This window comes from Dermacentor silvarum, chromosome 1 (genome assembly GCF_013339745.2).
Source record: "Dermacentor silvarum isolate Dsil-2018 chromosome 1, BIME_Dsil_1.4, whole genome shotgun sequence".
NCBI lineage: Eukaryota > Metazoa > Arthropoda > Arachnida > Ixodida > Ixodidae > Dermacentor > Dermacentor silvarum.
In genome coordinates, this window is record NC_051154.1 from 289,061,447 (window position 1) to 289,088,593 (window position 27,147).

Here is a 27,147-nt window from a genome sequence, read left to right on the forward strand (position 1 = left end):
CGAGCTTTGTCTGTCTCCTCTTTCCAGTATTCTTGTGTGTCCTTGTAATGTTGGAGTGGTACGCCTAGGTATTTGCTCGGAGTAGTTGCCCATTGGATGTTGGCGTACGTGACCGGTGTGCTATCCCAGTCACCGCGCCAAAACCCCTGACATTTATCCCAGTTTATTCTTCTCCCGGTATACTGACAGAAAACCGTGGCATCTCTTATAACTTTTGTTACACTTTCTCTATCAGTACAGAAGACAGCTATATCATCGGCGTAAGACAATACTTTGACCTCGCATGCCATGAGGCGAAATCCTTTTATGTGCTCATTTTTAATAATCTTTAAACAAAAGGGCTCTAAGTAAATGCAAAAAAGTAGTGACGACAAAGGGCACCCTTGTTTCACTGAAGAGACAATCTGAATGCTTTCGCTTACTTGTTTGTTTACTATAACTGAAGCAGTGCATTCGGTGTACGACATTTTAACACCTTCCAGTACTATTTTTCCCACATTAACATATTTTAAAATAGAAAACAATATTTCATGTGTGACAAGGTCAAAAGCCTTTTCCAGATCTATTTGCAGCATGGCAACGTGGTTGGCAAATACATCACAACACTCTAAAATATTTCTTGCTACATGAATGTTCGTCGTTATGCTTCTACCTTTAATTCCACATGTCTGGCGTGGTCCGACTATATCTTTAATAAAGCCCTGTAATCTTCTTGCCAATACCTTCATAAATACCTTGCAATCTACGTTAGCGAGGGTAATTGGGCGGTAAGAACCAACCAAGAGTTGCTTAAGCCGGCAGTCTGTTTTTGTAATCAGAATGATATGTGACTGCCGGAAAGAAAACGGAAGTTTTCCGACGTCACATGCCTCTCGTATCACTGCATGCAGTACTTCAGCCATGCAACTTTTGAATTTCTTGTAAAAAGCTGAACCCAGTCCATCGGGACCGGGAGACTTTCCGAGCTTAGATCATCGATTGCCTTTTCGATTTCCGTTATTGTAATTGATGCTTCTAGAAATGATGTTGCGTCCTCATCCAGTTGTGGCATTAGCGGTAGAAAAGCATTTTCAAAACTCTTATTAATTTCTTTCTTTTGGCCAAACAAATTCCGAAAGTGTTCTACAAAAGCATTTTCTATTTCACTTTTCTTATCTGTTACTACGCCTCGGTACTTTATTTCTGTGATTTCGTTTTTTGTCGCGTATCTTTTTTCGTCGCTAAGGGCGCGTTTGGTGGGTGTTTCGCCCATCCACAAACGCTCCGTACGGGCCCGTATTACAGCACCTCTATAATTTTCGATGTCGATAAGCTCAAGCTGTCGCTTGGTATCTCGAATTTCTTTGCTGCGCAGGCCGGGGGCAACGCTTTCTTGGCTTATCAAGAAGTCCAATTGGGCTTGCAGTTCTTTTTCTTGTTTTAGTTTGACGTGCTTAAGTTCAGAAGCTCGTTCTATTGCTTTAATCTTTATCTTTTCTTTGAAAAGCTCCCATCTACCAATAATACACTGGTGCTCTTCTTCTAGTAACTCATTCAGGTTTTCCTTCACGTAGTCCACGAATGGTTTATCATCCAATAGATTGTCATTAAGTTTCCAGAGCTGCCAATTAAATCTACTTTTTCTTTTTTCTGCACCAAGCGAGAAAGACACTAAACTGTGGTCACTGAAAGAAACATGATTCACCGTGTAATTGATGCACAAGGGCACAAGAGCAGTCGATATGTAAGCTCTATCGAGTCTCGCGTGGCTATTTCCTCGAAAATGTGTGAACTGTGGAATGTTATTATCCGAAAACAAAGAAGCTACGTGATCTAGTTTGTGTTCTTGTACTATGGCGCTCAATAATATTGCACTTTTATCTAGGATGGGTTGTTTATTTGCTCTATCTTCTGGTGCGCAAACACAATTGAAATCGCCAAGTAATACCACTGGTTTATCGCAAAGCAGGTACTTTTCCATTTCCTCAAAAAACGATCTCCGGTCACGTTCCCTGTTTGGTGCATACGTGTTAATCACCCTCCAATTTTTTTCCGGCAAAGGTAAAATCACAAACAATGTATCGGCCACTTTGACAAACACTTAGTGAATCTTCAACGATCCCGATAGAATTTCGAAGAAAAAGAGCACAACCTGCCGACAAGCCCACTGCATGGCTTATGCATACAATGTATCGATTTCGGAAGGGTAACACCATGCGATCGCTCTGTTCTTGCGTTTCTATCTTTGTCTCCTGAACTGCTATGACGTCCAGTTCATTTTCTAACATCAGGCGGCTAAGCTGGTACTGACGTCTCCGAGACGCCAGACCTCTCACATTTATTGTCGCTATGTGTAGTTCTGTTCCTGATTTTAACGCCATATTTAATAAGGTGCAGGTTGATCGCATGGGATTACCCGTTTACAATGTGAAGCAGTAAGCATTGTGGAAGACTTACAACAGACCTTGCAGTCACTCCTCTTATGTGGTGCAATGTACGCCATGGGCCTCTTCAATCCGCAAGGCTTCACAACACTTGCACTCAGTCCGACCATAGTCCCCGAAAACTCCCCCGAAGACCACCCACACAGACCCATGCGGAGACTCAGCGTCAAGGCGGCGGTTTGTCCGCCGACCGTCGTTCGGCCGAAATATTCGGCCGTGGTTTCATTGAGGTCCGCCTTGTGGTCATTTCCTTGAACGGTGGTTCTGTCCCTTCACCTCTTTTGTCCGCCTTTTCCTCGACGCTTTCCTTTAATGGCCGCTTGATGGGCTGTCCACTGGCGCTTTCGACGACTTCCATACAAGTCTCTTGGTTTTCCGCCACCTTTGTATCCTCGCTGGTAGGTTGACAGGTGTCCTTCGATGTGGCAGCTTTTACGACTGCCGGACCTTGGTTTTGAGGATCGCCCGCAGGTGGTTCACGCCTTTCCTCCAGCTTAGATTTGCTGGCTGACAATGTTACTGTTTTTCCGGTTGCGGCGTCACCTGAAGGCTTGGCAGCTTCCTCGGCGTCGGTTTCGTCCATGAGGAGCTCGGATGGTTCCTCAGCACTCGAAGGCCCTGTGACGCTGGCGTATGTCTTAGGGCATTGTCCTTCTTCATGTCCGAATCTTCGGCATGCGCTGCATTTTGGAACTCTGCAGTCGCGGCGGATGTGCCCCGTCGTATGACAGCGAAGGCACATTGGTGCACGACCCGATACGACAACCAAAGCTTGTTCGCCTGCGACGTTCACCTGGTGTGGTAGGTCTTCAAGCTTGACGCCGGCTTTGAGTCGCAGGGACACCAACCGGGTGGTGGACCCCTTGTCAGCAATTCCGTGAACACGCCACCGTTTTCTGCTGATTTCCGTCACTCTTCCATAAGGCAGGAAAGCCACGCGCACGTCGTCGTCTGGAATGTTGTGTAGTAGCCAGTGAACTTTCATTCTTACATCTTGATTTCCAGTATCAATGACGACGCAGCGTCGGCCTTTGACCTTCAGTTCACTTGCAGCGAGTATCTTCTTGACGGCTTCAGCACTCTTGAAAGTTACGGCCCACACATGGCTCATTCGATACGCCCCTAAGGCGATAACCTCAGGAAGCAGTGTCAACCCTGCCAGCACGTCGCGAAAGTCCTCTACTCGGTAAGGTCGCGCTTGAACGTCCCCGTGAAGAAAAACAGTATTAATAACAAAACGACCTGTTGGCAAATTCGGCAAAAACATCTCGTAGTCTCCTTCCTGTGAAAAATTCCTGTTTCCGCGGCTGGAAGTAGCCGCTGTAGCCGCTCCTGCGGAGCCCGTCATCGCACGTCCGTTCGCTTCGACGGCCGGAAGTGGAATCATTGCGCCACGGAGGCGGCTGCTCGGCGCTCTCCCCACCACGCACTTGCTACAGAAAATCTACCAGAATAAATACAACAAAAAAGCATCAAAAGGAGAAGCTTCGCCCCCGGGAGGGCTCGAACCTCCAACCTTTCGGTTAACAGCCGAACGCGCTAGCCGATTGCACCACGGAGGCGGCTTCTCGGCTTTTTTTTTCTTTATTACCATCTTGGTACAAAACACAAAGGAACACACACACATCACTTACAACACTTTACATGTAAAAGATGCGAGCAGCGATCTGCCCTGCTCACACCAAATGATTAAAATCGTTTCAGCTGAACAAGGTCATCCATTATTCGGAGCCACTCTGGTTGTTCCTTTTGGGCCTTAAACACATCTCTTATATAAGATATGCTCTCTACAAAGTACTCACGTATAGAGAGAACCGTCTCATCTGCATGTCTGAATGCCATTCGGTTTTTCCATATACTGTGTAGGCTGGTAAGCATAAACATGTCCCAGGGTACTTCGTCTACGCCATCTACCGGTAGAAATCGTATACCGTAAGGCGATATCGGTAGCGGCTTTTTTAAAGTTCGTTGCAACACGTCCCAGTGAAATACAGAGTCTGTGCAGTGAAGAAACATGTGGTCTATTGTCTCTGGTTTTCGGCAGATTAGGCAGTTTATGGACCAAGGGACAAATATTCCTTTTTCTTGAAGCCATGGCTTCACGGGCAGTGTGCCAGTGTGCAGCTGAAAGAAGAATGTTTTCATCGAGGGCCGCACCGACATTTTCTTAACTCTCTCCAGGACATTTTTTTCCGAGCCGACACAGTATATGGAACGGTACACAGGTACAGGCAACATAGTGTCAATGAGATCTTTATAAAGCTGTTTCCTTCTAACATCAGCAAGATACTGCGCAGAAAAACGAACTTTCAAACACTGAAATGCGCGCATAACTTCCCAAAGAAAGCCGCGCACCCGCACATGTTTCACAGGGCTGGATGATACAACATATTCAGGCAGTGCTTCTTTGAAACAAATTTGCATTACCGTCAGCAAGAACACGCCTTTTTTTCTTCTCGGAGGAACAGAAATCTGGCCACGAGTTGCCTGATAAACAAATGAGCCAAACCTAGGCCCCTTTTCCCGCAGATAGAAAGAGATTTGTGCGACTTGTCCTCTCCCAACTCGACCCCCAAATGAACACTGCGAAGACTCGATGCAATCTCTGGACGCTGGTCCGTGACATGCAAAACGCCTGAAGCACGTACCACACCTTTGCCACCAGAAAAAGGTTGCATACTGTGGCCCGCGCAAAAATTGAGTGATCACGGCCACCCCATTTCTGCGTACTTTCTCGCGTGCGCTCAATTTCCGTTTCCCAATATTTTGCCGGTTCTCGATAGTGGTCTAGCGGTACTCCCAAGTATTTGACAGGTGACGTTGTCCACTGAACACTCTCGAACATAACAGGTGCGTAATCCCAATTGCCGTGCCAGAAGCCAAAGCACTTTTCCCAGTTTATCACGCTTCCGGAGGCTTTGCAAAACCTAGCCGCGTCTTTCACCGCTTCAGTTATACTGTCTTTATCTTCACAGAAAATAGCGATATCATCCGCATACGATAGAACTTTAACTTCGGTGGACAACATCGTGAAGCCTCGCACTTTTTCGTTTGACATAATTTTCAGGCAAAAAGGTTCCAGATACAGTGCAAACAACAATGGAGACAACGGGCACCCTTGTCTCACTGAAGAACGAACAGCGATACTTTCACTCATTTGCTTATTAACAATGATGTTTGCCGTACAACCAGCATAAGCCATTTTGACACCTTCCAAGAGCACTCGGCCAACATTCACGTGTTCAAGGATAGAAAACAGGATATGATGGTTGACTCGGTCAAAGGCCTTTTCCATGTCTAGTTGCAACATTGCTACGCGTTTATCAAATGCATCGCAGCATTCCAATATGCTCCGTGCTACATGAATATTTGTCTGTATCGTGCGTCCTTTAATCCCGCACGTTTGGTGTGGGCCGACGATAGCTTTTATTACATTCTGCAACCTTCTGCCTAGAACCTTCATGAAAATCTTATAGTCCACATTCGTGAGACTTATGGGCCGATAAGCTTTGACTGACAATCTCTTTACTGGGTCGTCACTCTTCGGAACCAAGACGATGTGAGTTCTTCGAAAAGACGGAGGCATTATCTGTTTTTCGTACGTTGCTTGAATTACGTTGTGTAGAATATACACTATGTCTCCTTTGAACGCTTTGTAAAAACCTGCGCCCAGCCCGTCCGGTCCAGGTGATTTGCCAGAGCTTAACTCGTCAATTGCACGCTCCACTTCCGCTGCACTAATCGGCTCCTCGAGCCCAAGCTTGGCTTCATCATCTAAGATAGGCATCAGTGCCAAAAATTCCGCCGCAAGGCCCTCTTGTACGTTTGATTCGTGACCCAGTAGTCCTTCGTAGTAATCAACAAACGCTCTCTGAATAGTGTTGGAATCATGAGCAATTTCGCCCTTGTATTCTATCCCTTTTATCTCGTTGTTGACTGCATATCGCTTTTCGTCACAGAGGGACCGTTTTGTCGGCATCTCGCCCAACCAAAACCGTTCTGTACGTGCTCGTATCACTGCTCCTTTGTATTTTTCTTTGTCCATCAGTTCTAATTTATTTTTTGTTTCTCTTATTTCTTTTGCAAACTGGCCCGGCTGCGCACTTTCCAAACTGAGAAGCAAATTTAAGCGGCTATGAAGTTCTTTTTCGTCTGCCTTCTCCCTTTGGCGTAGCACACTCGCTCTTTCTATAGCGCTCATTTTTATTTCCTCTTTAAAATGTTCCCAGTTTGCAATAATGTCTCCGTGCTCATCCATTTGCAAACAGTTCATTTTTTCTTTTACTGTACGCACAAAAATTTCATCCTCCAGAAGCTTTACATTGAATTTCCAAAGATTCCAGTTGAACTTCGACCTTTTGGTCTTCGTTCCCAGTGTAAACATTACCATGCAATGATCGCTGAACGCAACGTTTTTAACCAGGTAGTCATTGCACATTGGGACCACGCAAGCTGACACATAAGCTCTGTCCAGTCTTGCATGACTTGCTCGTTGGAAATGCGTGAACTGCGGACGGGCTCCTTCTGACAGCGCACTCCCAACGTCTTCCAAGTTGTACTGTTGGACAATTGCACTCAGAAGTAACGAGCTTTGGTTTCTAATGGTCGCCTTTGTAACTCTGTCTTCGGGCAGGCAAACACAGTTAAAGTCGCCCATAAGGATAACATACCTCTGAGACTTCAGATAGGGCTGCAACATTTCAAAGAAAGCCTTGCGCTCAATTTCCTTATTTGGCGCATACACACACACTACTCGCCACTGTGCTTCAAGATAGGAAAAATCACACATGACGAAACGCCCTGTGTTGCAAACTGTAACACATTCTTCAATAACACCTAAAGAATTCCGGATTAAAATGGCACATCCTCCCGATGTACCAACAGAATGACACACACATACATTGTACCGGCTTCTAAAGGGCTCAACCATGCGGTTCGTCTGATCTTCACTAGCCACCTTTGTCTCCTGCACTGCCACTACGTCCACATCGTTCTCTAGCAGCAAGCGACTTAATTGGTACTGACGTCGCCTCGCTGCCAGTCCCCTTACATTAATCGTGGCAAATCTAAGTGCTGCATTTGTTTTGACCGCCATGTGCGCGACAAATTAAAAGGACGGAACCGCTTCGTGCTCACCTTCAGCCGCAAAACATCGAAAAGAGGAGTACAGCAATTGTGTCCTTTCCAGAGTTCTCGAGCACACCCAAGAGATGGGCGGGCTCTCCGCAGCACGCAGTGTCAGCGCGCTGCACTTGATAGCTCCTTCGTGCGTCTCCTCCCGTCCTTTGCCAAGCCAGAAGAGAGCCATGACTTCTACGTCGGTGTAGTCGTCGCCGGCCTTTTGTCCGGCGGGATGTTGGGTTTAGGACGAAACGTCGGCCGGCGCTGTCCTGCCGATTTGGAAGGTGGTTCATCGATGCTTGTAGGAAGGCCTTGAGACTCTTCGACGCAGGCCTTGTCGTGAGTCCTCTTTGCTGCCGCACTGCTAAGGCTTGGTTGGACGACGTCCATGCCTTCTTCGTCCTCTATTGGTTTTACACCTTCAGTAGAAGCACTTTGGCTTCCTTTTCCTTCCGCAGCATCAACATTCAGGTCTTCAACAGCCTGAAGAGGCACAGAGGTCTTGTCCTCGGTCTGTGTCGTTGCCCCGCCACCACTAATAACGTTAGACGTAGAAGCTGGCGACGGCACGTTCTTTTCTGCTGTTCTCGCTGCCTCCTCGGCTTCATCCGCATCCATGACAAGTTCGGAATGGTCCTCTCTTCTCATGGGCCCTGTGACATTTGCGTACGTTTTGACGCACTGCGACTCATCGTGGCCGAAGCGGCGACACTGACTGCAACGGGGTACTTTACATTCCCGTCGAACGTGTCCTGAGGTATGGCACCTAAGGCAAAGTGGGGCTCTTCCAGGAACAACAACGAGGGCCTGTTCTCCAGCAATGCGTAGCTGGTGCGGCAGGTCCTCAACTGTAACACCCGGCTTCAACTTCAAGGAGACAGAACGCGTTGACGAACCTTTGTCCATGACTCCCTGAACGCGCCAACGTTCCTTGGCGACTTCCGTCACGGTGCCGTACGGTGCAAGGGCTGTTCGCACGTCTTCATCCTGCACATTGTACAGAATCCAGTAGATCTTCATCCTCACGTCCTGGTCACCGGGATCAATTACAACGCAGCGACGTTCTTTCACTTTCATTTCACGGGTGGAGAGCAGCTTCTTCATTCCTTCGGCACTCTTGAACGTGATAGCCCAAATGTGGTTCATTTGGTACGCCCCCAAGGCGATAACCTCGGGGAGCAGTGCCAAACTGACCAGTGCGTCGCGAAAATCCTCGACCTTGTAGGGCCTTGCTCTGACGTCGGCGTGCAAAAACAGAGTATTTAACACAATTCGACCTGTTGGTAGCCGCGGCAAAATAAATTCGTAGTCCTGATCACTGGAGCCAGTAAACCTGTTTCCGCGGCCCAGCTGGGCCGCTGATACCGCTCCGTTGGAGCACATGATTTCACGTCCGTCACGCTCGGTGGCCGGAAGTAGAATCCGAGGCGGCTTCTCGGCGCTCTCCCCACCACGCACTTGCTACAGAAAATCTACCAGAATAAATACAACAAAAAAGCATCAAAAGGAGAAGCTTCGCCCCCGGGAGGGCTCGAACCTCCAACCTTTCCGTTAACAGCCGAACGCGCTAGCCGATTGCGCCACGGAGGCGGCTGCTCGGCGCTCTCCCCACCACGCACATGCTACAAAAAATCTACCAGAATAAATACAACAAAAAAGCATCAAAAGGAGAAGCTTCGCCCCCGGGAGGGCTCGAACCTCCAACCTTTCGGTTAACAGCCGAACGCGCTAGCCGATTGCGCCACGGAGGCGGCTTCTCGGTGCTCTCCCCACCACGCACTTGCTACAGAAAATCTACCAGAATAAATACAACAAAAAAGCATCAAAAGGAGAAGCTTCGCCCCCGGGAGGGCTAGAACCTCCAACCTTTCGGTTAACAGCCGAACGCGCTAGCCGATTGCGCCACGGAGGCGGCTGCTCGGTGCTCTCCCCACCACGCACTTGCTACAGAAAATCTACCACAATAAATACAACAAAAAAGCATCAAAAGGAGAAGCTTCGCCCCCGGGAGGGCTCGAACCTCCAACCTTTCGGTTAACAGCCGAACGCGCTAGCCGATTGCGCCACGGAGGCGGCTTCTCGGCGCTCTCCCCACCACGCACTTGCTACAGAAAATCTACCAGAATAAATAGAACAAAAAAGCATCAAAAGGAGAAGCTTCGCCCCCGGGAGGGCTCGAACCTCCAACCTTTCGGTTAACAGCCAAACGCGCTAGCCGATTGCGCCACGGAGGCTTTTTTTTTTTTATTGCCAGTTCTCGACAGGTTCACCGACACACTGTCAGCAAAACAAACAAAATGCATAACTAGGACACGAAAATACAGAAGAAAAAAAAACAAGCTCTTACATAGCAGCCAGCATGACTTGGCTGACTTTGTCTTTTAAAATTCCATTAGGGATGCCAAGGCCTCTACCCTTGGTAGCCAATCAGACACATCAACTTGTGCTTTTTTCACCTCCAGAAAGCGTGACATGTGTTCACGGAAATGTATGCGCGCAGGCCGCGCTTCTGGGTCACAATAGAAGCCTTGCATTCGGGATCGCCATAGACAGTAGAGGCCAGTCAGCATGATGAGGTCAAATGGGACCCCGTCCTCATTATCCAGTGGTAGAAATCTTATGCCCTGCGGATGTAAGGGCAATTCTTTCTTCATTGTTCTTTGCAGAACGTCCCAAAAGTACACCCCCTCCCAACAATGTATGAAAACATGGTCTACTGTTTCAGGCTTTTTACAAATCAGACAGTTTGACCCCCACGGCATGTAAAACCCGCGTTCTTCTAAGAAGGTTCTCACTGTCAGGGTGCCAGTGTGAAGCTTGAAGAAGAAAGATTTCACTCCTGGCTGCACGTGCATTCTTTTTACTCGTTTCAAAACGTTCTTTCCCTGACCTCCACTGTATATGGCTCTGTACATCGGTACTGGAAAAATAACATCACACAGGTCACTGTACATTTTCTTTCTTTTCACGCTGAACATATAATCATTCGAGAACCGTACCGACAAAAAACGAACACTGGCTACTATCTCCTTGAAGTACCCAAACAAAGTACCAAGCATAATTTCGCTGCTGATAACAAGCTCTGGTAACGCACTACAAAGTCTCACTTGACACACCGATCTTAAGAACGGGTCTTTGACGTCCCGAAAGAAGAAAAAACGGCTTACAAGCTGCCGCACGAATAGGTGTGCCAGACCCAGGCCTCCCTCTTTCACTCGCCTGAAAAGATTCGTGCGGCTGCACCGTTCCCAGCTGGAAGCCCAAATAAAAACAGCGAACACTCGGTGGAACTTCTGCACATGCACTCGCGAACAATACAACACTTGCATCATGTACCATAATTTACTAACAAAAAACAAATTGCACACTGTCGCTCTGGCGAAAATTGATAGGTGTGAGCCTTTCCATCTCTCCGCCTTTTCTCGTGTTTCTTTGGCTTGTTCTAGCCAGAAATCATCATTTTTCTTATAACTTTCAAGGGGAACGCCGAGGTACTTCACTGGGGTTTTAACCCATTTCACGTTGGCAAATGTCTCTGGTGTTGACTGCCACTCGCCGTGCCAAAAGCCCAGACACTTTCCCCAGTTCACAAAGCTCCCCGTTACTTCTCCGAACCGTCTTACTACAGCGACTGTCTCTAGCAGGCTCTCCTTTTTCGTACAGCACACCGCTATATCATCAGCGTACGCTAAGAGCTTTAGCTCGGACGCCTGCAATCTGAACCCATGAACACGACCATTTTCAATTATTGCTTGACACAAAGTTTCCATATAAATACTAAACAAAAGAGGACTCAGTGGGCACCCTTGACGCACGCTCCGCTGGACGTCAACGGGGGCCCCCAATCTGTTGTTGACTATCAGGCGCGTTTTGCAGTTTTTATAAGCTAGGGATATTCCGTCGATGATGATTGAGCCTAAATTAACATGTTCGAGTATGGAACGCAATAATACATGAGATACACAGTCAAATGCCTTTTCTAGGTCAAGCTGGAGTATTGCGACAGCCGACCGAGAGGCGTCACAACACTCGAGCACACACCTCAATGAATGAATATTAGTAAAAATAGAGCGGCCCTTAATACCACAGGTTTGGTGGGCTCCCACAATCTGCGTCATAACGGTCTGAAGTCTGCTAGCCAATACTTTCATAAATATTTTATAATCACAGTTAGTTAGTGAGATTGGTCTGTATGATGTCACGAGTCTTAGCCTATCTTTTTGTTCTGTTTTTGGAATGAGCACAGTGTGTGCTTGGGAGAATGACAGGGGTAACGTTCCCACCTCAAATGCCTCATCAAAGACATCTTTCAACTGACAGGACAGGTCTTGCTTGAATGCTTTGTACCAAGCCGCGCTCAGAGCGTCCGGACCGGGCGACTTTCCAGGGTTAAGATCATCTATTGCCTTTTCTATTTCTGCTATTGTTATAGTTGCTTCAAGAGCTGCTTTTCTTTCTTCTGACAGCCGAGGCATGCGCTCTAAGAAGGCTGTTTTAAACCCTTCTACATCTACTGATCTATGGGCAAACAGCCCTTCGTAGAATCGAAAGAAAGCTCGCCCTATAGCCTCCGTATCTGTTGTTTCAATACCACTTTCTTCTATCACATCGATGTGATTACGGCGGGCGTGCGCCCTTTCGATTCCCAGCGCTCGCTTTGTGGGCGTCTCCCCGGCCGCCCATGCCTCGGCTCTGGCTCGCACTATCGCTCCCCGATAACGTTCTTCATCTGCTGCTTCGAGTTTCTGTTTTATGCTACGAATGTCGTCTTTAAACTTGCCCGGCTCACGGCATTCAAGCTTAACCAGTTTTTCAAGCAACGTTCTTAAATTTCTTTCTTTAACTTTATCCTCATACTTAATGCAGCTAGCTCGCTCTATGGCTTTCATTTTGACATGTTGCTTAAATAAATCCCATTGCGCGCCGACACTGGGCACCTGTTCTGATTTCATTGCATCTATCGCCTCCTTCACATCTTGAATAAAGCATTCGTCGCTTAGAAGCTTTACGTTCATTTTCCACAGATCCCACGAAAACTTGTTTTGTTTTTCCGCACTTCCCATCAGACATTTAACCAGACAATGGTCCGAAAACGACACGGGCACTACATGGTATTGGGTGCACAAAGGTAATAGCTCCACTGATGCATAAATACGGTCAAGGCGAGCGTGACTCTGCCCTTGGAAATGCGTAAACTGCACTTCTCTCGCTCCCTCGAGACATTCTGCTACATCATCTATATCATGTTCTCCAATAAACCGTGATAAAAGCTGACTACTTCTGTCTCTATACCCCTGTGCATTGCTTCGGTCCCGAGTGTTCAAAACGCAGTTGAAATCTCCTAACACAACAACAAGTTTGTCTGCAGTCAGATATGGCTCAATGCTCATAAAAAAATTATACCTCTCATCTGTAGCGTTCGGTGCATAAATACATATTACTCTCCAGGTAACATCACTGTAATAAAAATCAACAACAATAAATCTACCACTTGGACATGAATAAACACTCTGTACATCTAGCCCCGGTAACTTTTTCAAAAATAGCAGGCATCCCGCTGACTTGCCCACCGCATGACTCACTGCAACGTAGTAGCGAGCCGTGAAGCGAAGCATCATGCTCCGGGTCTGCTCCTCCCCTTCAACTTTTGTTTCTTGCACAGCCAACATGTCGAGGTCATGATCTACCAACAACCGGTATACTTGGCTCTGCTTTTTCTTTGCGGCTAGACCTCGCACGTTTAACGTAGCCAAACTAAACGACGCGTTGCGTGCCATGTTTTAACAGGAGGAAGCAGGACCCGAAGCATGACGCTTACCTTGCACGTCTAGCGCACGGCTAGACGTCTTCGGATCCGCCCGGTTGCCCGGTGTCCAGGTGCTGCCTCGGCGGCTCGTCGGTGGCCTTCCTCTCCGATTCGAGATTTGGCCGTGGCTTAAGGCTGGGGCGTCTCCCGGAGGACGCCTTCTGGTCCGCGGTCCCTTCAAGCGGACGCTTGACAGCCGGGTTGACTCTGCTGCTATGGGCTTGGCTCCCCTGCAAGCGCGGCTTCCTTGGTTCAGCTTGGGTGCCTTCTGTATCGCTGCTCTCCAACGTGTCGTCGTCAGCGGGAACGGGCGTGGCTGCCAGCTCAGTCACTGTTGCTGGCGGCTTGGTCGTAGCCTCCGTTGTCCTCTGGCTTTGCTTGCCTTCTGGTGTCTTTTCGCTGCGCGGTTCCTTTTGGGTTTCCAAGCTTCCGCTTCCCTTTGCAGCCTCCTCGGCTTCGGTCACGTCCATTAAGAGCTTCTCGGTGTAGTCGCTCACTCCTCGCCCAGTAGCTGCGGCGTAGGACCGCGTGCACTGAGCGTCTTCGTGTCCAAATCGTCTGCATATCGAGCACCGGGGCACTTTGCAGTCACGCCGGACATGTCCAGAGCCCTGACAGCGCAGGCACTGCATTGGTCGCCCCGGAACTACCACTAATGCTAGTTCTCCGGCGACCCGTACCTGGTGCGGTAGGTCTTCCAACTTCAAGCCAGTTTTCAACTTTATCAGCACCGTCCGGGCAGACGAGTTCTTTTCTTGAACACCCGGCACCCGCCAATGCTCACGCTGTACGTCAACCACCTTGCCATAAGCGGCTAGCGCTGTACGGACGTCCTCGTCAGCTACGCCGTAAATAAGCCAGTGAAGGCGTAACTTGACTTGCCTGTCCTGTGGGTCCACGACGACGCAGCGCCGTCCCTTCACTTCCATTTCCTTCAAGGCTAGCAGCCGCTTGGCAGCGTCTGCATTGCACATGGTAACCGCCCAGACATGGTTAATCTGGTAGGCTCCGAGTGCGACAACTTCCGGCAGCATCCCGGCAAGAGCGAGGGCGTCCCTGAAATCTTCAACTCTGTAAGGCCGTGCTCGCACGTCACCATGCAGAAAAACTGTATTGGTAACGATGCGTCCTGTAGGCAGTTGTGGCAAAACAAAATGGTACTCATCTTCTTCTTGTTTCCTGCTACCGCGGCTGGTAAGGGCCGCCATCGCCGCTCCAACGGAGCTCATGATCCTACGAACCGCACAGCACGGCTGCCGGAAGCAGAATGATTGCGCCACGGAGGCGGCTGCTCGGTGCTCTCTCCACCACGCACTTGCTACAGAAAATCTACCAGAATAAATACAACAAAAAGGCATCAAAAGGAGAAGCTTCGCCCCCGGGAGGGCTCGAACCTCCAACCTTTCGGTTAACAGCCGAACGCGCTAGCCGATTGCGCCCCGGAGGCGGCTTCTCGGCGCTCTCCCCACCACGCACTTGCTACAGAAAATATACCAGAATAAATACAACAAAAAAGCATCAAAAGGAGAAGCTTCGCCCCCGGGAGGGCTCGAACCTCCAACCTTTCGGTTAACAGCCGAACGCGCTAGCCGATTGCGCCCCGGAGGCGGCTTCTCGGCGCTCTCGCCACCACGCACTTGCTACAGAAAATCTACCAGAATAAATACAACCAAAAAGCATCAAAAGGAGAAGCTTCGCCCCCGGGAGGGCTCGAACCTCCAACCTTTCGGTTAACAGCCGAACGCGCTATCCGATTGCGCCACGGAGGCTTTTTTTTTATGAACCTTGTTTTATTCACACACACAGATACACATACACATGTAAAAGTACGCTGGCCTACTTGGGCCACCGTAGCAAGCTAAAATGTTTTGAACTCCACCAATTCATCAAGGACATCCAACCAATCAGGCGGTTCCGTCTGTACACGAAATATTTCACGTATGAAAACAATACTTTCAACAAAATTTTCTCGCGTTGACCGCAGGTTTACATCAGCATGCGTTACCGCCATCCGTGTTTTCCAAAGACTATGGAGGCCTAAGAGCATTATCATATCATATGGAAACTCTTGATCGTTGTCTACCGGCAGGAAGCGTATACCCTGCGGTGTTATCGGCAGTTCCTTTTTAAGCGTTCTTTGCAAGACGTCCCAGTAAAATACGGCATCCCAGCACTCAATAAATGTGTGCTCAATGGTCTCGGGTTTCTTACAGATTACACAGTTTGTCGTCCAGGGCACGAATATTCCTTTGTCGGCCAACCATGTTTTCACAGGAAGGGTAGATGTATACAACCTGAAGAAAAAAGATTTTGCATTCGCTCTCACTGGCATCCTTTTAACTCTTTTTAACACATCTTGCCCAGGGCTTTCATAGTATTGCATTCTGTACATAGGCACTGGCAGCATAACTTCAACTAAATCTTTGTAAAGTTTCTTTCTTGTCACTGTGCTCAGATATTGCATCGAAAATCGAGCTTTTAGTATTCGGAAGGAAGTTGCTACCTCCCGCACGTAGCCTTTAACCCCACAGTTTACAGGCGTTGCACTTGACACAATAATTTCAGGAAGAACATCCTTCAAGCGAACCTGAAGCATCGTACGCAAAAATAAGTCACTTTGGTCACGCAAGAAGACAAAACGAGAAACAATCTGTCGTAAGAACAAATGCGACAGTCCAAGTCCCCCATCTCGAACAGGACGAAACAAGTGTGTTCGACTGACCCTCTCCCAAGTGGAACCCCAAATAAAAACAGCAAACACTCTGTGAATTTTCTGTACGTTCGCACGTGTCATGGACAAAAATTAGAGAACATACCACACTTTGGCAATTAAAAATAAATTACAAACAGTTGCCCTTGCAAACATCGATAAATCGCGACCTTGCCATCCTCCGGTTTTCTCTTTTAGACGCGACGTCTCATCTTCCCAGTATTGTGCAGTGCTATTGTAGTGCTCAAGAGGCACACCCAGATATTTCGAAGGAGACACAGTCCACTGTAAATTTGCGAAGACAGCCGCCGTGACATCCCAGCTTCCATGCCAAAAGCCGATACTCTTGTCCCAATTGATCTCGCAGCCGGTTTGTCTGCAAAATCTATGAGTCTCGCTTATTGCCTCCTGCACACTTTCCCTATCCGTACAAAATATTGCCACATCGTCAGCATAAGCAAGCACTTTAACATGTGACGATTCAAGCTTATAGCCATTAATCCTTTTATTGCTTATTAGAGATAAACAGAATGGCTCTAAGTAAATTGCAAAGAGCAAAGGGGACAATGGACAACCTTGCCTTACTGATGATCTGATCTTAATACTATCAGTTAGTTTCTTGTTCACCACAATGTTTATATTACAGTCACTGTACACCATTTTTAAACCATCGAGTATCACAGTGCCTATGTTTGCATGTTCAAGAATGCTGAAAAGAACTTCATGCGACACACGGTCAAATGCTTTTGCTAAGTCGAGCTGCAACATCGCTACTCGATCGCCAAAAATATCACAACACTCGAGAATACTGTGGGCTACATGCACATTTGTACAGATAGAGCGTCCTTTTATGCCACATGTCTGGTGTGGTCCAACAAGAAGTTTGATGACACTCTGCAGTCGCTTTGCCAACACTTTTGTGTAAACTTTGTAGTCCGTGTTTGTGAGCGTTATCGGACGATACGCCCCCACAGATAGCAGCTTAGTACGGTCGTCAGATTTCGGAATCAGCACTACGTGAGCGGCGCGGAAAGAAAGCGGCATTTCTTTCGTTTCGAACGCCTCTGTGATTACTGCATGCAAAATGGGTGCCAAATCATCAGCGTAAGCTTTGTAGAACGCGGCACCAAGGCCGTCTGGCCCAGGTGTTTTCCCCAACGTTAGTTCGGTGATCGCATGTTTGATTTCATCTACGCTAATGGGTTGCTCCAAAAGCGCTCGAGTATCTTCATCTAACCTTGGCATTAAATCAAGAATCTCCGGCTCTAGCGGAGAGCTCCCGCTTCTTTTTTCACCTATTAGGTTCTGATAGTGCTCGACAAATGCTCGTTCAATTTCGTTAATGTCACTGATAATATTGTTTTGATACCTTATCTCTCGGATTTCATTTTGTGTTGCATATCTCCTTTCGTCGCACAATGCGCGCTTATTGGGAGTTTCCCCCATCCAGAGCTTTTCAGCTCGCGCCCTTACTACTGCTGATCGATACTTTTCAACGTCGAGAGCCTCGAGCTGACCCTTAACTTCACGGATTTCTTTACAGAATTTCCCGGGATTCGCTGTTCCCATGCTGATCATAAAATCAAGCTGGCATTGCAATTCTCTTGTTTTTTTCTTTTTCTTTATGACTGAGCAATGTTCCCCTCTCGATCGCTATCAGCTTGACTTCGTTCTTGAAATGGTCCCATTCAGCCGCACGTGACTTTGCTGCTGTTCGGGTCATGCATTCAATTTTTCCTTTTACTTTTCCATTAAACAATTCGTCGTCGAGTAGTCTTACATTGAACTTCCATAACTGCCAGCTGAATTGCGTTTTCCTTTTCTTGCCACCGAGTGTGACCATAACAAGGCTGTGATCACTAAAAGAGACATGTTTTACTTCATAATTAGTGCACATGTTCACAAAGTCAACCGAGGCATACACTCTGTCGAGCCGCGCGCTACTTCCGCGCTGGAAGTGCGTGAACACGGGCCGATTTCCATTCGAAAGAAGCCATCCCAAGTCGTCCAAATCATTTTCGTGCATTAACGCCTGCAGTACATTTGCACTTTTATCGCAGCCAGACACATTCTTAGCTCTGTCTTCAGCCATCAAAACACAATTGAAATCGCCAAGCACAACAATACGCTTCAAACACTTCAAGTAACGCTCGATTTTTCCGAAAAAGGCTACGCGATCGTTCTCGTTATTAGGTGCATAAACACATATCACTCTCCAAGGCTGGCCGGAAAAATAAAAGTCAACAATTAGCAATCGTCCTGCTTCAGAAAGAACAATGCTCACATCCGAAATGTCAAGGTTATTGCGGATGAAGATCGCGCATCCACCGGATGTTCCCACAGCATGACAAATACAAACATTATAGCGCGTTCGAAAGGTTTCCACCATGCAGTCCGTCTGCTCCTCACTTTCGATTTTAGTTTCTTGCACTGCGACAAGATCCAACTCATTTTCTAAAAATAGTCGGCTCACTTGGTACTGCCTTCTCCGGGCAGCTAAACCCCTTACATTCAGTGTAGCTACTCGTAGCGGCTGCCCAGTTTTATCGTGCATATTTTGTGAGGAGCGAACGGGTCGCACGACGCTCACCTCTGTGCGCGACCGCACGGCAGACAGTTCACCGGGTTGGGCCAGTCCTTGCAGAATTCTTTCTGACACGCTTGCACCTTCTGCAACACAAGCTTGATGTATCCGCTCCCCGAAGCCGTCCATGCGCGTGAAAGTCTTTCGCAGCTTGATGTGCTGGCACCCAAAAAGCGCAGACCCCGGCGCCTACTTCGGCGTCGTGTCTGCAACATGTTTGTCTGGGGGAATGTTCGGCTTCGGCCTGAATGACGGCCGTCGGCCCAGTGCCGCTTTAGCAGGCGGCTCCTCGGCATTCAGGCCACCATTCGGGTCGTCAAGTTTCACTGTCTCGATGTGCGCCCGCTTACTCGACGACGTAGTCACATCTGTCTCCATTGCGCTCAGCGCGTTGGAGTCAGTCACTGCAGCTGAGTCTTCCTTGGCTTCTTTTGACAGGTGCAGTCTGTCCTTTTCCGGGTCAGACTGCCTTTCTTGCGGTGCCGGCTGCTCGCATGGTACGGACATCACGGCCAGCTGCAAGGGGGCGGGTGCTGTGGGCGTTAATTGCGGTTTAACCTTCTCACTTTCAGCGGCTGCCGCCTCCTCAGCCTCCGCCTCGTCCATGACAAGCTCAGAGGAATCTGCATTCTTCAACGGCCCTGTGACGTTTGCGTATGTAGGCGTGCACTGACTTTCATCATGGCCAAAACGCCTGCAACGCGAGCATCGGGGCACCCGGCACTCCCGGCGAACGTGGCCTTTTCCTTGGCAGCGCAAGCAAAGTGGTGGCCTTCCAGGCACCACTAATAAAGCTGGCTCTCCCGCGACTCGAAGCTGATGCGGGATATCTGCACTCGTAACGCCCGGCTTCAACTTGAGGTTCACCAGAGGCGTTGTGGAGCCCTTGTCTGTGACGCCCTGTGCACGCCAGCGCTCTCGGGAAACTTCCGTAACTTCACCGTACGGCGCTGGAGCCTCACGTATGTCTTCTTCGTTGACATTATAGAGCACCCAGTGCATTTTAAGGCGTAGGTCATGGTTGTTCGGGTCAACGACTAGACAGCGCCTGCTCTTGACAGTAATTGTTTCAGATCTTAACAACTTCTTGACTGCTTCTGAGCTCTTCAGTGTTACGGCCCACACATGATTCATCTGGAAAGCTCCCAAGGCGACAACCTCGGGGAGCATTTCCAGGCTGGCCAGGGCATCCCGCAAGTCTTCGACTCTGTACGGCCGAGCACGGATATCACCATGCAAAAAAAAACTGTATTAAGAACAATCCGACCTTTTGGCAGATGGGGCAGCATCACTTGATAATCCTGGTTGTCTTCATGAATGTTCCTGTTTCCGCGGCCAAGATGGGCCGCTGAGACCGCTCCTTCGGAGCACATGATGGCACGTCCGTTCGCCTCGACGTCCGGAAGTGGAATTCGGAGGCGGCTGCTCGGTGCTCTCCCCACCACGCACTTGCTACAGAAAGTCTACCAGAATAAATACAACAAAAAGCATCAAAAGGAGAAGCTTCGCCCCCGGGAGGGCTCAAACCTCCAACCTTTCGGTTAACAGCCGAACGCGCTAGCCGATTGCGCCACGGAGGCGGCTGCTCGGTGCTCTCCCGACCACGCACTTGCTACAGAAAATCTACCAGAATAAATACAACAAAAAAGAATCAAAAGGAGAAGCTTCGCCCCCGGGAGGGCTCGAACCTCCAACCTTTCGGTTAACAGCCGAACGCGCTAGCCGATTGCGCCACGGAGGCGGCTTCTCGGCGCTCTCCCCACCACGCACTTGCTACAGAAAATCTACCAGAATAAATACAACCAAAAAGCATCAAAAGGAGAAGCTTCGCCCCCGGGAGGGCTCGAACCTCCAACCTTTCGGTTAACAGCCGAACGCGCTATCCGATTGCGTCACGGATTTTTTTTTTCTTTATTGCCTGTTTACATGATACAGAAGGGAACAAGACAGAGGGTTTCAAAACTTTTTGAAAGCGATCAACTCATCAAGCAGTCCCACCCAATCAGGTGGCTGTGGCTGTGCACGGTAGATCTCTCGCATATACACTACATGTTCAATAAAATTTTCCCTTACAGTGTGAGGGTCAACGTCGGCATGTCTTACTGCCATTCTAGTTTTCCATATACTATGGAGGCTCAGGACCATTATCATGTCGTAAGGAATGTCACCATCATTCTCAACTGGTAAATAACGGATTCCATGTGGCGTAATCGGCAGTTCCTTTTTAATAGTTCGCTGAAGGATGTCCCAATGAAATATTGGATCCCAGCAATCGATAAATACATGTTCCATTGTTTCTGGTTTTTTGCATAATATGCAGTTGACTGTCCACGGTACGAAGATTCCTTTGTCGTGTAGCCACATTTTTACCGGTAAAGTGTTTGTATGTAGCTTGAAAAAGAATGATTTTACATGGGGTTTTATCGGCATTCCTTTCACTCGTTTTAAGACGTCTTGTCCAGAACCTCCAGTGTATATGCTTCTGTACAAGGGAACAGGCAACATAACATCCAATAAATCTCTGTACAGGTTTTTCCTTTTCACTGTACTTAAATATTCAAACGAAAAACGCACCTTAAGTATGCGAAAAGCAGCAACAACTTCGTGCCAGTAACCTCTTATACCGCGTAACGCGGTCTTATTTGTACAAACAATGAATTCAGGTAGTGCATTGTGCAGGCGAACTTGTATCACCGTGCGCAAAAATGGGTCACTCTGATCCCTTAAAAACATAAAACGTGACACAATTTGTCTGATAAAGAGGTGCGTCAGACCAAGCCCACCTTTCTTCACGGACAAAAACAGATTAGTGCGACTAGTTCTTTCCCAACTTCCTCCCCAAATAAACACTGCAAAAACTCTGTGAATTTTTTGTAGGTTAGCCCGGGACATGAACAACACTTGCAACACATACCATAACTTGGCAACTAAAAACAGATTACAAGTAGTCGCACGTGCAAACATTGACAGATTCCGACCCTGCCATCCCAGTATCTTATCTTTCACCCGCTCTGTTTCTTCTTTCCAATATTGTTCGGGATCGTCATAACATTGTAGAGGGGCACCTAAGTACGTTGTTGGCATTGCTGTCCATTGTACGCCAGCGAATAATTCAGGTTTTTCGCTCCACTCGCCATGCCAAAACCCTATGGTCTTCTCCCAGTTAATCTTGCATCCGGCTTCCTTACAAAAGTTACCCGTCAGCCTAACCACCTCTTTGATGCTTTCCTGGTCCTGACAAAAGACAGCAATGTCATCAGCGTATGCGAGTACCTTTACTTCTGTCGCTTCAAGCATAAAACCGCGAACTTTTTGGCTATTAATTAGGCTCAAGCAGAAAGGTTCCAAGTAGAGATCAAAAAGTAATGATGAGATTGCACATCCTTGCCGAACACTGGAGAGAAGATGGATTGGTTCACTTAACTTTTTGTTTATAATAATCCGCGTGCTGCACTCTAAGTAGGCCATTTTAACTCCATTTAATATCACTCTGCCGACATTAACGCATTCTAATAATGAAAAGAGTACTTCATGGGATACATTGTCAAACGCTTTCTCCAAGTCTAGTTGCAGCACTGCAACCCGACTGGAGAGGGCATCGCAACACTCAAGCACACACCGAGCTACATGCGTATTCGTGGAAATTGTTCGGCCCTTGATGCCACATGTTTGATGTGGTCCCACTAGCTGTCTTACGACACTTTGAAGTCTTTTCGCTAGCACTTTTGTAAATATTTTGTAGTCGCAGTTTGTAAGGCTTATTGGCCTGTATGATTTTACTGACAACAGTTTAACCGGGTCTTCGCACTTAGGGATTAGCACAATATGAGATGTTCGGAAAGATGGTGGCGTTCGCTGTGTTGCATACATTTCCTCGAAAACACAATGCAGTAATTGGCTAAGCTGATGTTTGAAAGCCTTGTAGAAGGCCGCTCCTAAGCCATCTGGCCCGGGAGCTTTTCCTGCACCTAGTCCATCGATGGCATCTTCAATCTCTGGTAATGTAATTGGTAATTCAAGGTTTGCTTTAATGTCTTCTTCTAAACGTGGCATGAGATTAAGGAAGTCTCGCTCAAATCCTTTTTCTAGTTTTTTCTTGCTTCCAAGCAGTTCGCGATAATGAGCTACGAATGCTCGTTCTATCATGGTAGGTTCGGAAGTTTCCTCGTTTTGATATATTATTGCTTCTATTTCTTTTTTTGTTGCGTATCTCTTTTCGTCACTTAACGCCCGTTTAGTGGGCGTTTCCCCATTCCACAATCGTTCCGCCCGCGCTCGTACCATAGCTCCTTTATATCGTTCTTGGTCGATAAGTTCGAGCTTACTTTTTATTTCTTTTATCTGCTTCATGCAAGATCCAGCATTTTCACACTCTGTACACATGAAGAATTCTAGTTGGCTAATTAATTCTTTTTCTTCTTGTTGTTCCTTGCGACGCAGTACAGTTGCCCTTTCTATCGCTTTCATTTTAACATTTGTTTTGAGAATTTCCCAGCTTTCAATGCAGTCATTGGTCTGCGCTATCGTTGAGGAACAAATAATTTCTTTTATATCATTCACAAAGCATTCATCATCAAGCAGTTTCGCATTAAATTTCCAAAGATCCCAGTTAAAATTCGTTTCTTTTCGTTTTTCCCCTAAATTAAACATTACTAGACTATGGTCAGAAAATGATACGTGTTTAATTTCGTAACTCTGACACAGTGGCACAAGCTGCAATGCAACGTACGCTCGGTCTAATCGCGCATGACTTTCACCTTGATAGTGTGTATAAACGGATGTTTTCCCCGCCGATAAAATACTACCGACATCTTCCAAATCATAATCGTTTACAAGTACATGTAAAAACTGCGCGCTCGTATCTTTACGTTGCTGTTTTTTGGCGCGATCTTCTGGTCTGCACACACAATTAAAATCTCCCATCAAAATTACGTATCGCTCACACTTCAGGTACTCTTCTAGTTGTTCAAAAAACGCTCTACGTGCACATTCATCATTTGGAGCATACACACACAATACTCGCCACTTAACGGCGGCAAAAGAAAAATCAAGTATGACAAATCGGCCAGTTCCACATATAGTTACTTGTTCTTCTACAATACCAACACTATTACGAATAAAGAGAGCGCAGCCTCCCGAAGTGCCAACCGCATGACACACGCACACGTTGTACTGCGCTCTAAATGGCTGCACCATGCGGTCCGTCTGTTCCTGGCCTTCCACCTTTGTCTCTTGCACTGCTACTATATCTAAATTATTTTCTTGGAAAAGCCGGCTTACTTGGTATTGGCGTCTCCGGCTTGCCAAACCACGAACGTTTAAAGTGCCTAGACGAAGGGGCTTCGTAAGGTCAAGAGCCATGGTTAAACCGAAACAGGTGGACCGCATGGAATTTACCTCGATATTTTGTGCTGGTATTCGGTTGACTCGTTGCTGCGATGGGCAACGTCGCGTCCAGCAAGCAGTTCGCCTGTTTACTGCGCTGTGGTTGAGCTGCTAGGTGCCTTGAAGCCATGGTGGGTGCTTTGATATCCTAACTGGGCAATTCGGTGGGCTATGCGTTGTCCCTCGCTACGAGGGCATAGTTCCCTCCATTTTCCGGTCAGGAGGGACGGTTGGCTTCGGTTTGAAGCTCGGTCGTCGGCCCGTTTGAAGGCCGGCCATCATGACTGTTTTGGTGGGCGGTTCGTCACCGCCGCTTGCACTGGGCTTTACCACTTCGTTGCCTGCTTCGTCGCGCGGTCTCTTGGCAGAAGCACCAGATTCAACTTCCATGACTTGCGCGTCGGCTTGCGCTTCCACGGCCAACTCTGCTTCCACTACCTTGCCTTTGTCCTTCTCCTGCATTTCCCCGGTCAACGAGACTTCGCTTGTCTGGGGTGTGGTGTTGTCAGGAAAAACACCCTTCCACGCGTTGGTAGGGACGGCCTCGTGATTCGCTTCCTTCACGTCTGTCTGCTTTCGCGAGTCGCTAGCGGCTTCCTCGGCGTCGGCTTCATCCATTATGAGCTCAGTCTCCACGTCTTTACTTGCTTTTCCTGTGATGCTTGCGTAGGTGGTCACGCATTCCGCGTCGGTGTGACCGAAGCGCCTACACTGCGAACAGCGAGGCACACGACAGTCACGTCGGATGTGGCCGGTGGTGTTGCAACGGAGGCATAGTGGTGCTCGGTTTGGCACAACAACCAGAGCGAGTTCATTTCCTACCCGCAACTGGTGTGGTAAGTCATCGATAGTGACACCGGAATTGAGTTTCATGGCGACTTGGCGGGTTGTAGATGCTCTGTCTGTAATGCCGCGTACACGCCATTTTTCCTTTGTGACTTCTGTCACTTTACCATACGGTGCCAAGGCCGCACGCACTAGGTCATCGCTGACGCCATAAAGAAGCCAGTGCAGCTTCAGTCGTAGTCCTTGGTCGTTTGGGTTTACCACAAGGCATCGGCGATTCTTGACTTGTATGTCTCCGATAGACAACATTTTCCTTGTTGCTTCAGCGTTCTTGAAAGTCACGGCCCAAACGTGGTTCATCCGGTACGCCCCCAAAGCGATAACGTCGGGGAGCGCACCAAGCTGTTCCATGGCATCCCGAAAGTCTTCTACGCGGTATGGCCGCATCCGCAAATCCGCATGAAGAAAGATGGTATTCATCACAACCTGACCTGATGGAAGTTGAGGCAGAATAACTTGGTAGTCCTGGTCGACTGAAGCAAAAGACCTGTTACCGCGGCTTGAATGCGCCGCTGAATCCGCTCCTTCGGAGCCCATGTTACCCACGTCCGTACACAGCGGTGGCCGGAAGTGGAATATCCGATTGCGTCACGGAGGCGGCTTCTCGGCACTCTCCCCACCACGCACTTGCTACAGAAAATCTACCAGAATAAATACAACCAAAAAGCATCAAAAGGAGAAGCTTCGCCCCCGGGAGGGCTCGAACCTCCAACCTTTCGGTTAACAGCCGAACGCGCTATCCGATTGCGCCACGGAGGCTTTTTTTTCTTTATTTCCGTTTTCAACAACATACAGTAATACAAGTGAGAAATATTTCAAAAGGTAAAGTACATCAGCTAGTCTTGAGCATGATGCAATTTTAAAAAGGCTTTAGTGACGCGAATTCATCCAATTGCGTCACCCATTGAGGAGCGTTGACCGCAAAGTTCAGTACATCTCTTGTATAGATAACGCTTTCCATGAAATATTGTCGCGCTGGTCGTGCATCAATGTCAGCATATCTATCTGCCATCCGTGTTTTCCAAAGTGCATGCGTACAAAGCAACATAATCATACCACTAGGAACGCCCCCTGTTTCGTCATAAGGCAAGAACCGTATGCCAAATGGTGACAGTACTAAATCTTTTTTAATTGTGCGCTGAAGAATGTCCCACAAAAATCGTGCATCGTGGCAATCCAGAAATATATGCTCAATAGTTTCCGGTTTCTGGCATATTCTACAGTTTATTGTCCAGGGAACAAAAATACCCTTGCTTTGAAGCCATGGCTTCACAGGGAGCGTTTCAGTATGCAATTGAAAGAAAAATGTTTTCGCAGAGCTTCGTACAGGCATTCGCTTAACTCTTTTCAACACGTTTCTTTCATCACCCAAATAATAGTTTGCCCTATATAAAGGTGTCGGAAGAAAAACATCCACTAAATCTTTATAGAACTTTTTCTTTCCTACAATGCAAAGGTATTCAAGAGAAAAATACGCGCGAGCAATGCGATAAGCAGCCACAACCTCGCGCAGGAAACATGGTAGTGCACTATGTGTTGCAGTGCTGATTGACACAACATAATCCGCAAGATGGTTCCGCAGGCGTACTTGTATTACAGTTCTCAAAATGTATCACTCTGATCACGCAAAAAGATAAATCTTGAAACTACTTGTTTCAAGAACAAATGCGACAGCCCTAGTCCGCCGTTCCGCACTGCATGAAACAGATTGCATCGGCTTGTGCGCTCCCAACTGGAGCCCCAAATAAAAACTGCAAACACTCGGTGGAGTTTCTGTATTGTCATTCTTGTCATACTCAATACCTGCAATACATAGAATATTTTGGCCACTAGAAATGTATTGCACACATTTGCTCTTGTAAATACTGAGAATTTGTGACCGCCCAATTTCTGAGTCTGGTCTCTTACTCTATCAGCTTCCTCAAGCCAATAACCAGTCGTTGAATTATGGTGTTGCAGTGGCACTCCAAGGTATACGTTTGTCGAATTCGACCATTGCATGTTGCAGTACACCTCTGGTGTGATTGGCCAGTTTCCATACCAAATGCCGAGACTCTTTGTCCAGTTGACAGCACTTCCTGTGGCTTCACAAAAGGCTGTAGTCTCTTTCACTACTATTTCAACACTTTTTATGTCTGAACAAAACATAGCAATGTCGTCGGCATATGCCAACACTTTGACTTCATTATTACAGTATCGGAAGCCTTGAATAGTGGGGTTCTGAAGAATCTTTAAACAGAAAGGTTCTACATACAGAGCAAATAACAATGAC

General features: G+C 47.7%; 1 protein-coding gene and 12 non-coding genes across 13 annotated transcripts; all 13 read right to left on the reverse strand.

The window, feature by feature from the left end:
- Positions 1–3,911: 3,911 nt before the first annotated feature.
- Positions 3,912–3,985, reverse strand: Trnan-guu (transfer RNA asparagine (anticodon GUU)). The gene has a single exon. It is a non-coding gene; the product is annotated as a tRNA-Asn (tRNA).
- A 3,579-nt stretch (positions 3,986–7,564) lies between these two features.
- Positions 7,565–8,927, reverse strand: LOC119441496 (uncharacterized). The gene has a single exon (XM_037706120.2). The coding sequence runs from the start codon at positions 8,925–8,927 to the stop codon at positions 7,737–7,739; it is 1,191 nt and encodes a 396-aa protein (XP_037562048.1). The 3' UTR covers positions 7,565–7,736.
- Positions 8,928–9,060: 133 nt separating this feature from the next.
- Trnan-guu (transfer RNA asparagine (anticodon GUU)) lies at positions 9,061–9,134 on the reverse strand. The gene has a single exon. It is a non-coding gene; the product is annotated as a tRNA-Asn (tRNA).
- An 87-nt stretch (positions 9,135–9,221) lies between these two features.
- Positions 9,222–9,295, reverse strand: Trnan-guu (transfer RNA asparagine (anticodon GUU)). Its single transcript has one exon. It is a non-coding gene; the product is annotated as a tRNA-Asn (tRNA).
- Positions 9,296–9,382: 87 nt separating this feature from the next.
- Positions 9,383–9,456, reverse strand: Trnan-guu (transfer RNA asparagine (anticodon GUU)). Its single transcript has one exon. It is a non-coding gene; the product is annotated as a tRNA-Asn (tRNA).
- An 87-nt stretch (positions 9,457–9,543) lies between these two features.
- On the reverse strand, positions 9,544–9,617 carry Trnan-guu (transfer RNA asparagine (anticodon GUU)). Its single transcript has one exon. It is a non-coding gene; the product is annotated as a tRNA-Asn (tRNA).
- Positions 9,618–9,704: 87 nt separating this feature from the next.
- Positions 9,705–9,778, reverse strand: Trnan-guu (transfer RNA asparagine (anticodon GUU)). The gene has a single exon. It is a non-coding gene; the product is annotated as a tRNA-Asn (tRNA).
- Positions 9,779–14,723: 4,945 nt separating this feature from the next.
- Trnan-guu (transfer RNA asparagine (anticodon GUU)) lies at positions 14,724–14,797 on the reverse strand. Its single transcript has one exon. It is a non-coding gene; the product is annotated as a tRNA-Asn (tRNA).
- Positions 14,798–14,884: 87 nt separating this feature from the next.
- Positions 14,885–14,958, reverse strand: Trnan-guu (transfer RNA asparagine (anticodon GUU)). Its single transcript has one exon. It is a non-coding gene; the product is annotated as a tRNA-Asn (tRNA).
- Positions 14,959–15,045: 87 nt separating this feature from the next.
- Positions 15,046–15,119, reverse strand: Trnan-guu (transfer RNA asparagine (anticodon GUU)). Its single transcript has one exon. It is a non-coding gene; the product is annotated as a tRNA-Asn (tRNA).
- Positions 15,120–20,150: 5,031 nt separating this feature from the next.
- Trnan-guu (transfer RNA asparagine (anticodon GUU)) lies at positions 20,151–20,224 on the reverse strand. The gene has a single exon. It is a non-coding gene; the product is annotated as a tRNA-Asn (tRNA).
- An 87-nt stretch (positions 20,225–20,311) lies between these two features.
- On the reverse strand, positions 20,312–20,385 carry Trnan-guu (transfer RNA asparagine (anticodon GUU)). Its single transcript has one exon. It is a non-coding gene; the product is annotated as a tRNA-Asn (tRNA).
- Positions 20,386–25,560: 5,175 nt separating this feature from the next.
- Positions 25,561–25,634, reverse strand: Trnan-guu (transfer RNA asparagine (anticodon GUU)). Its single transcript has one exon. It is a non-coding gene; the product is annotated as a tRNA-Asn (tRNA).
- Positions 25,635–27,147: the final 1,513 nt, after the last annotated feature.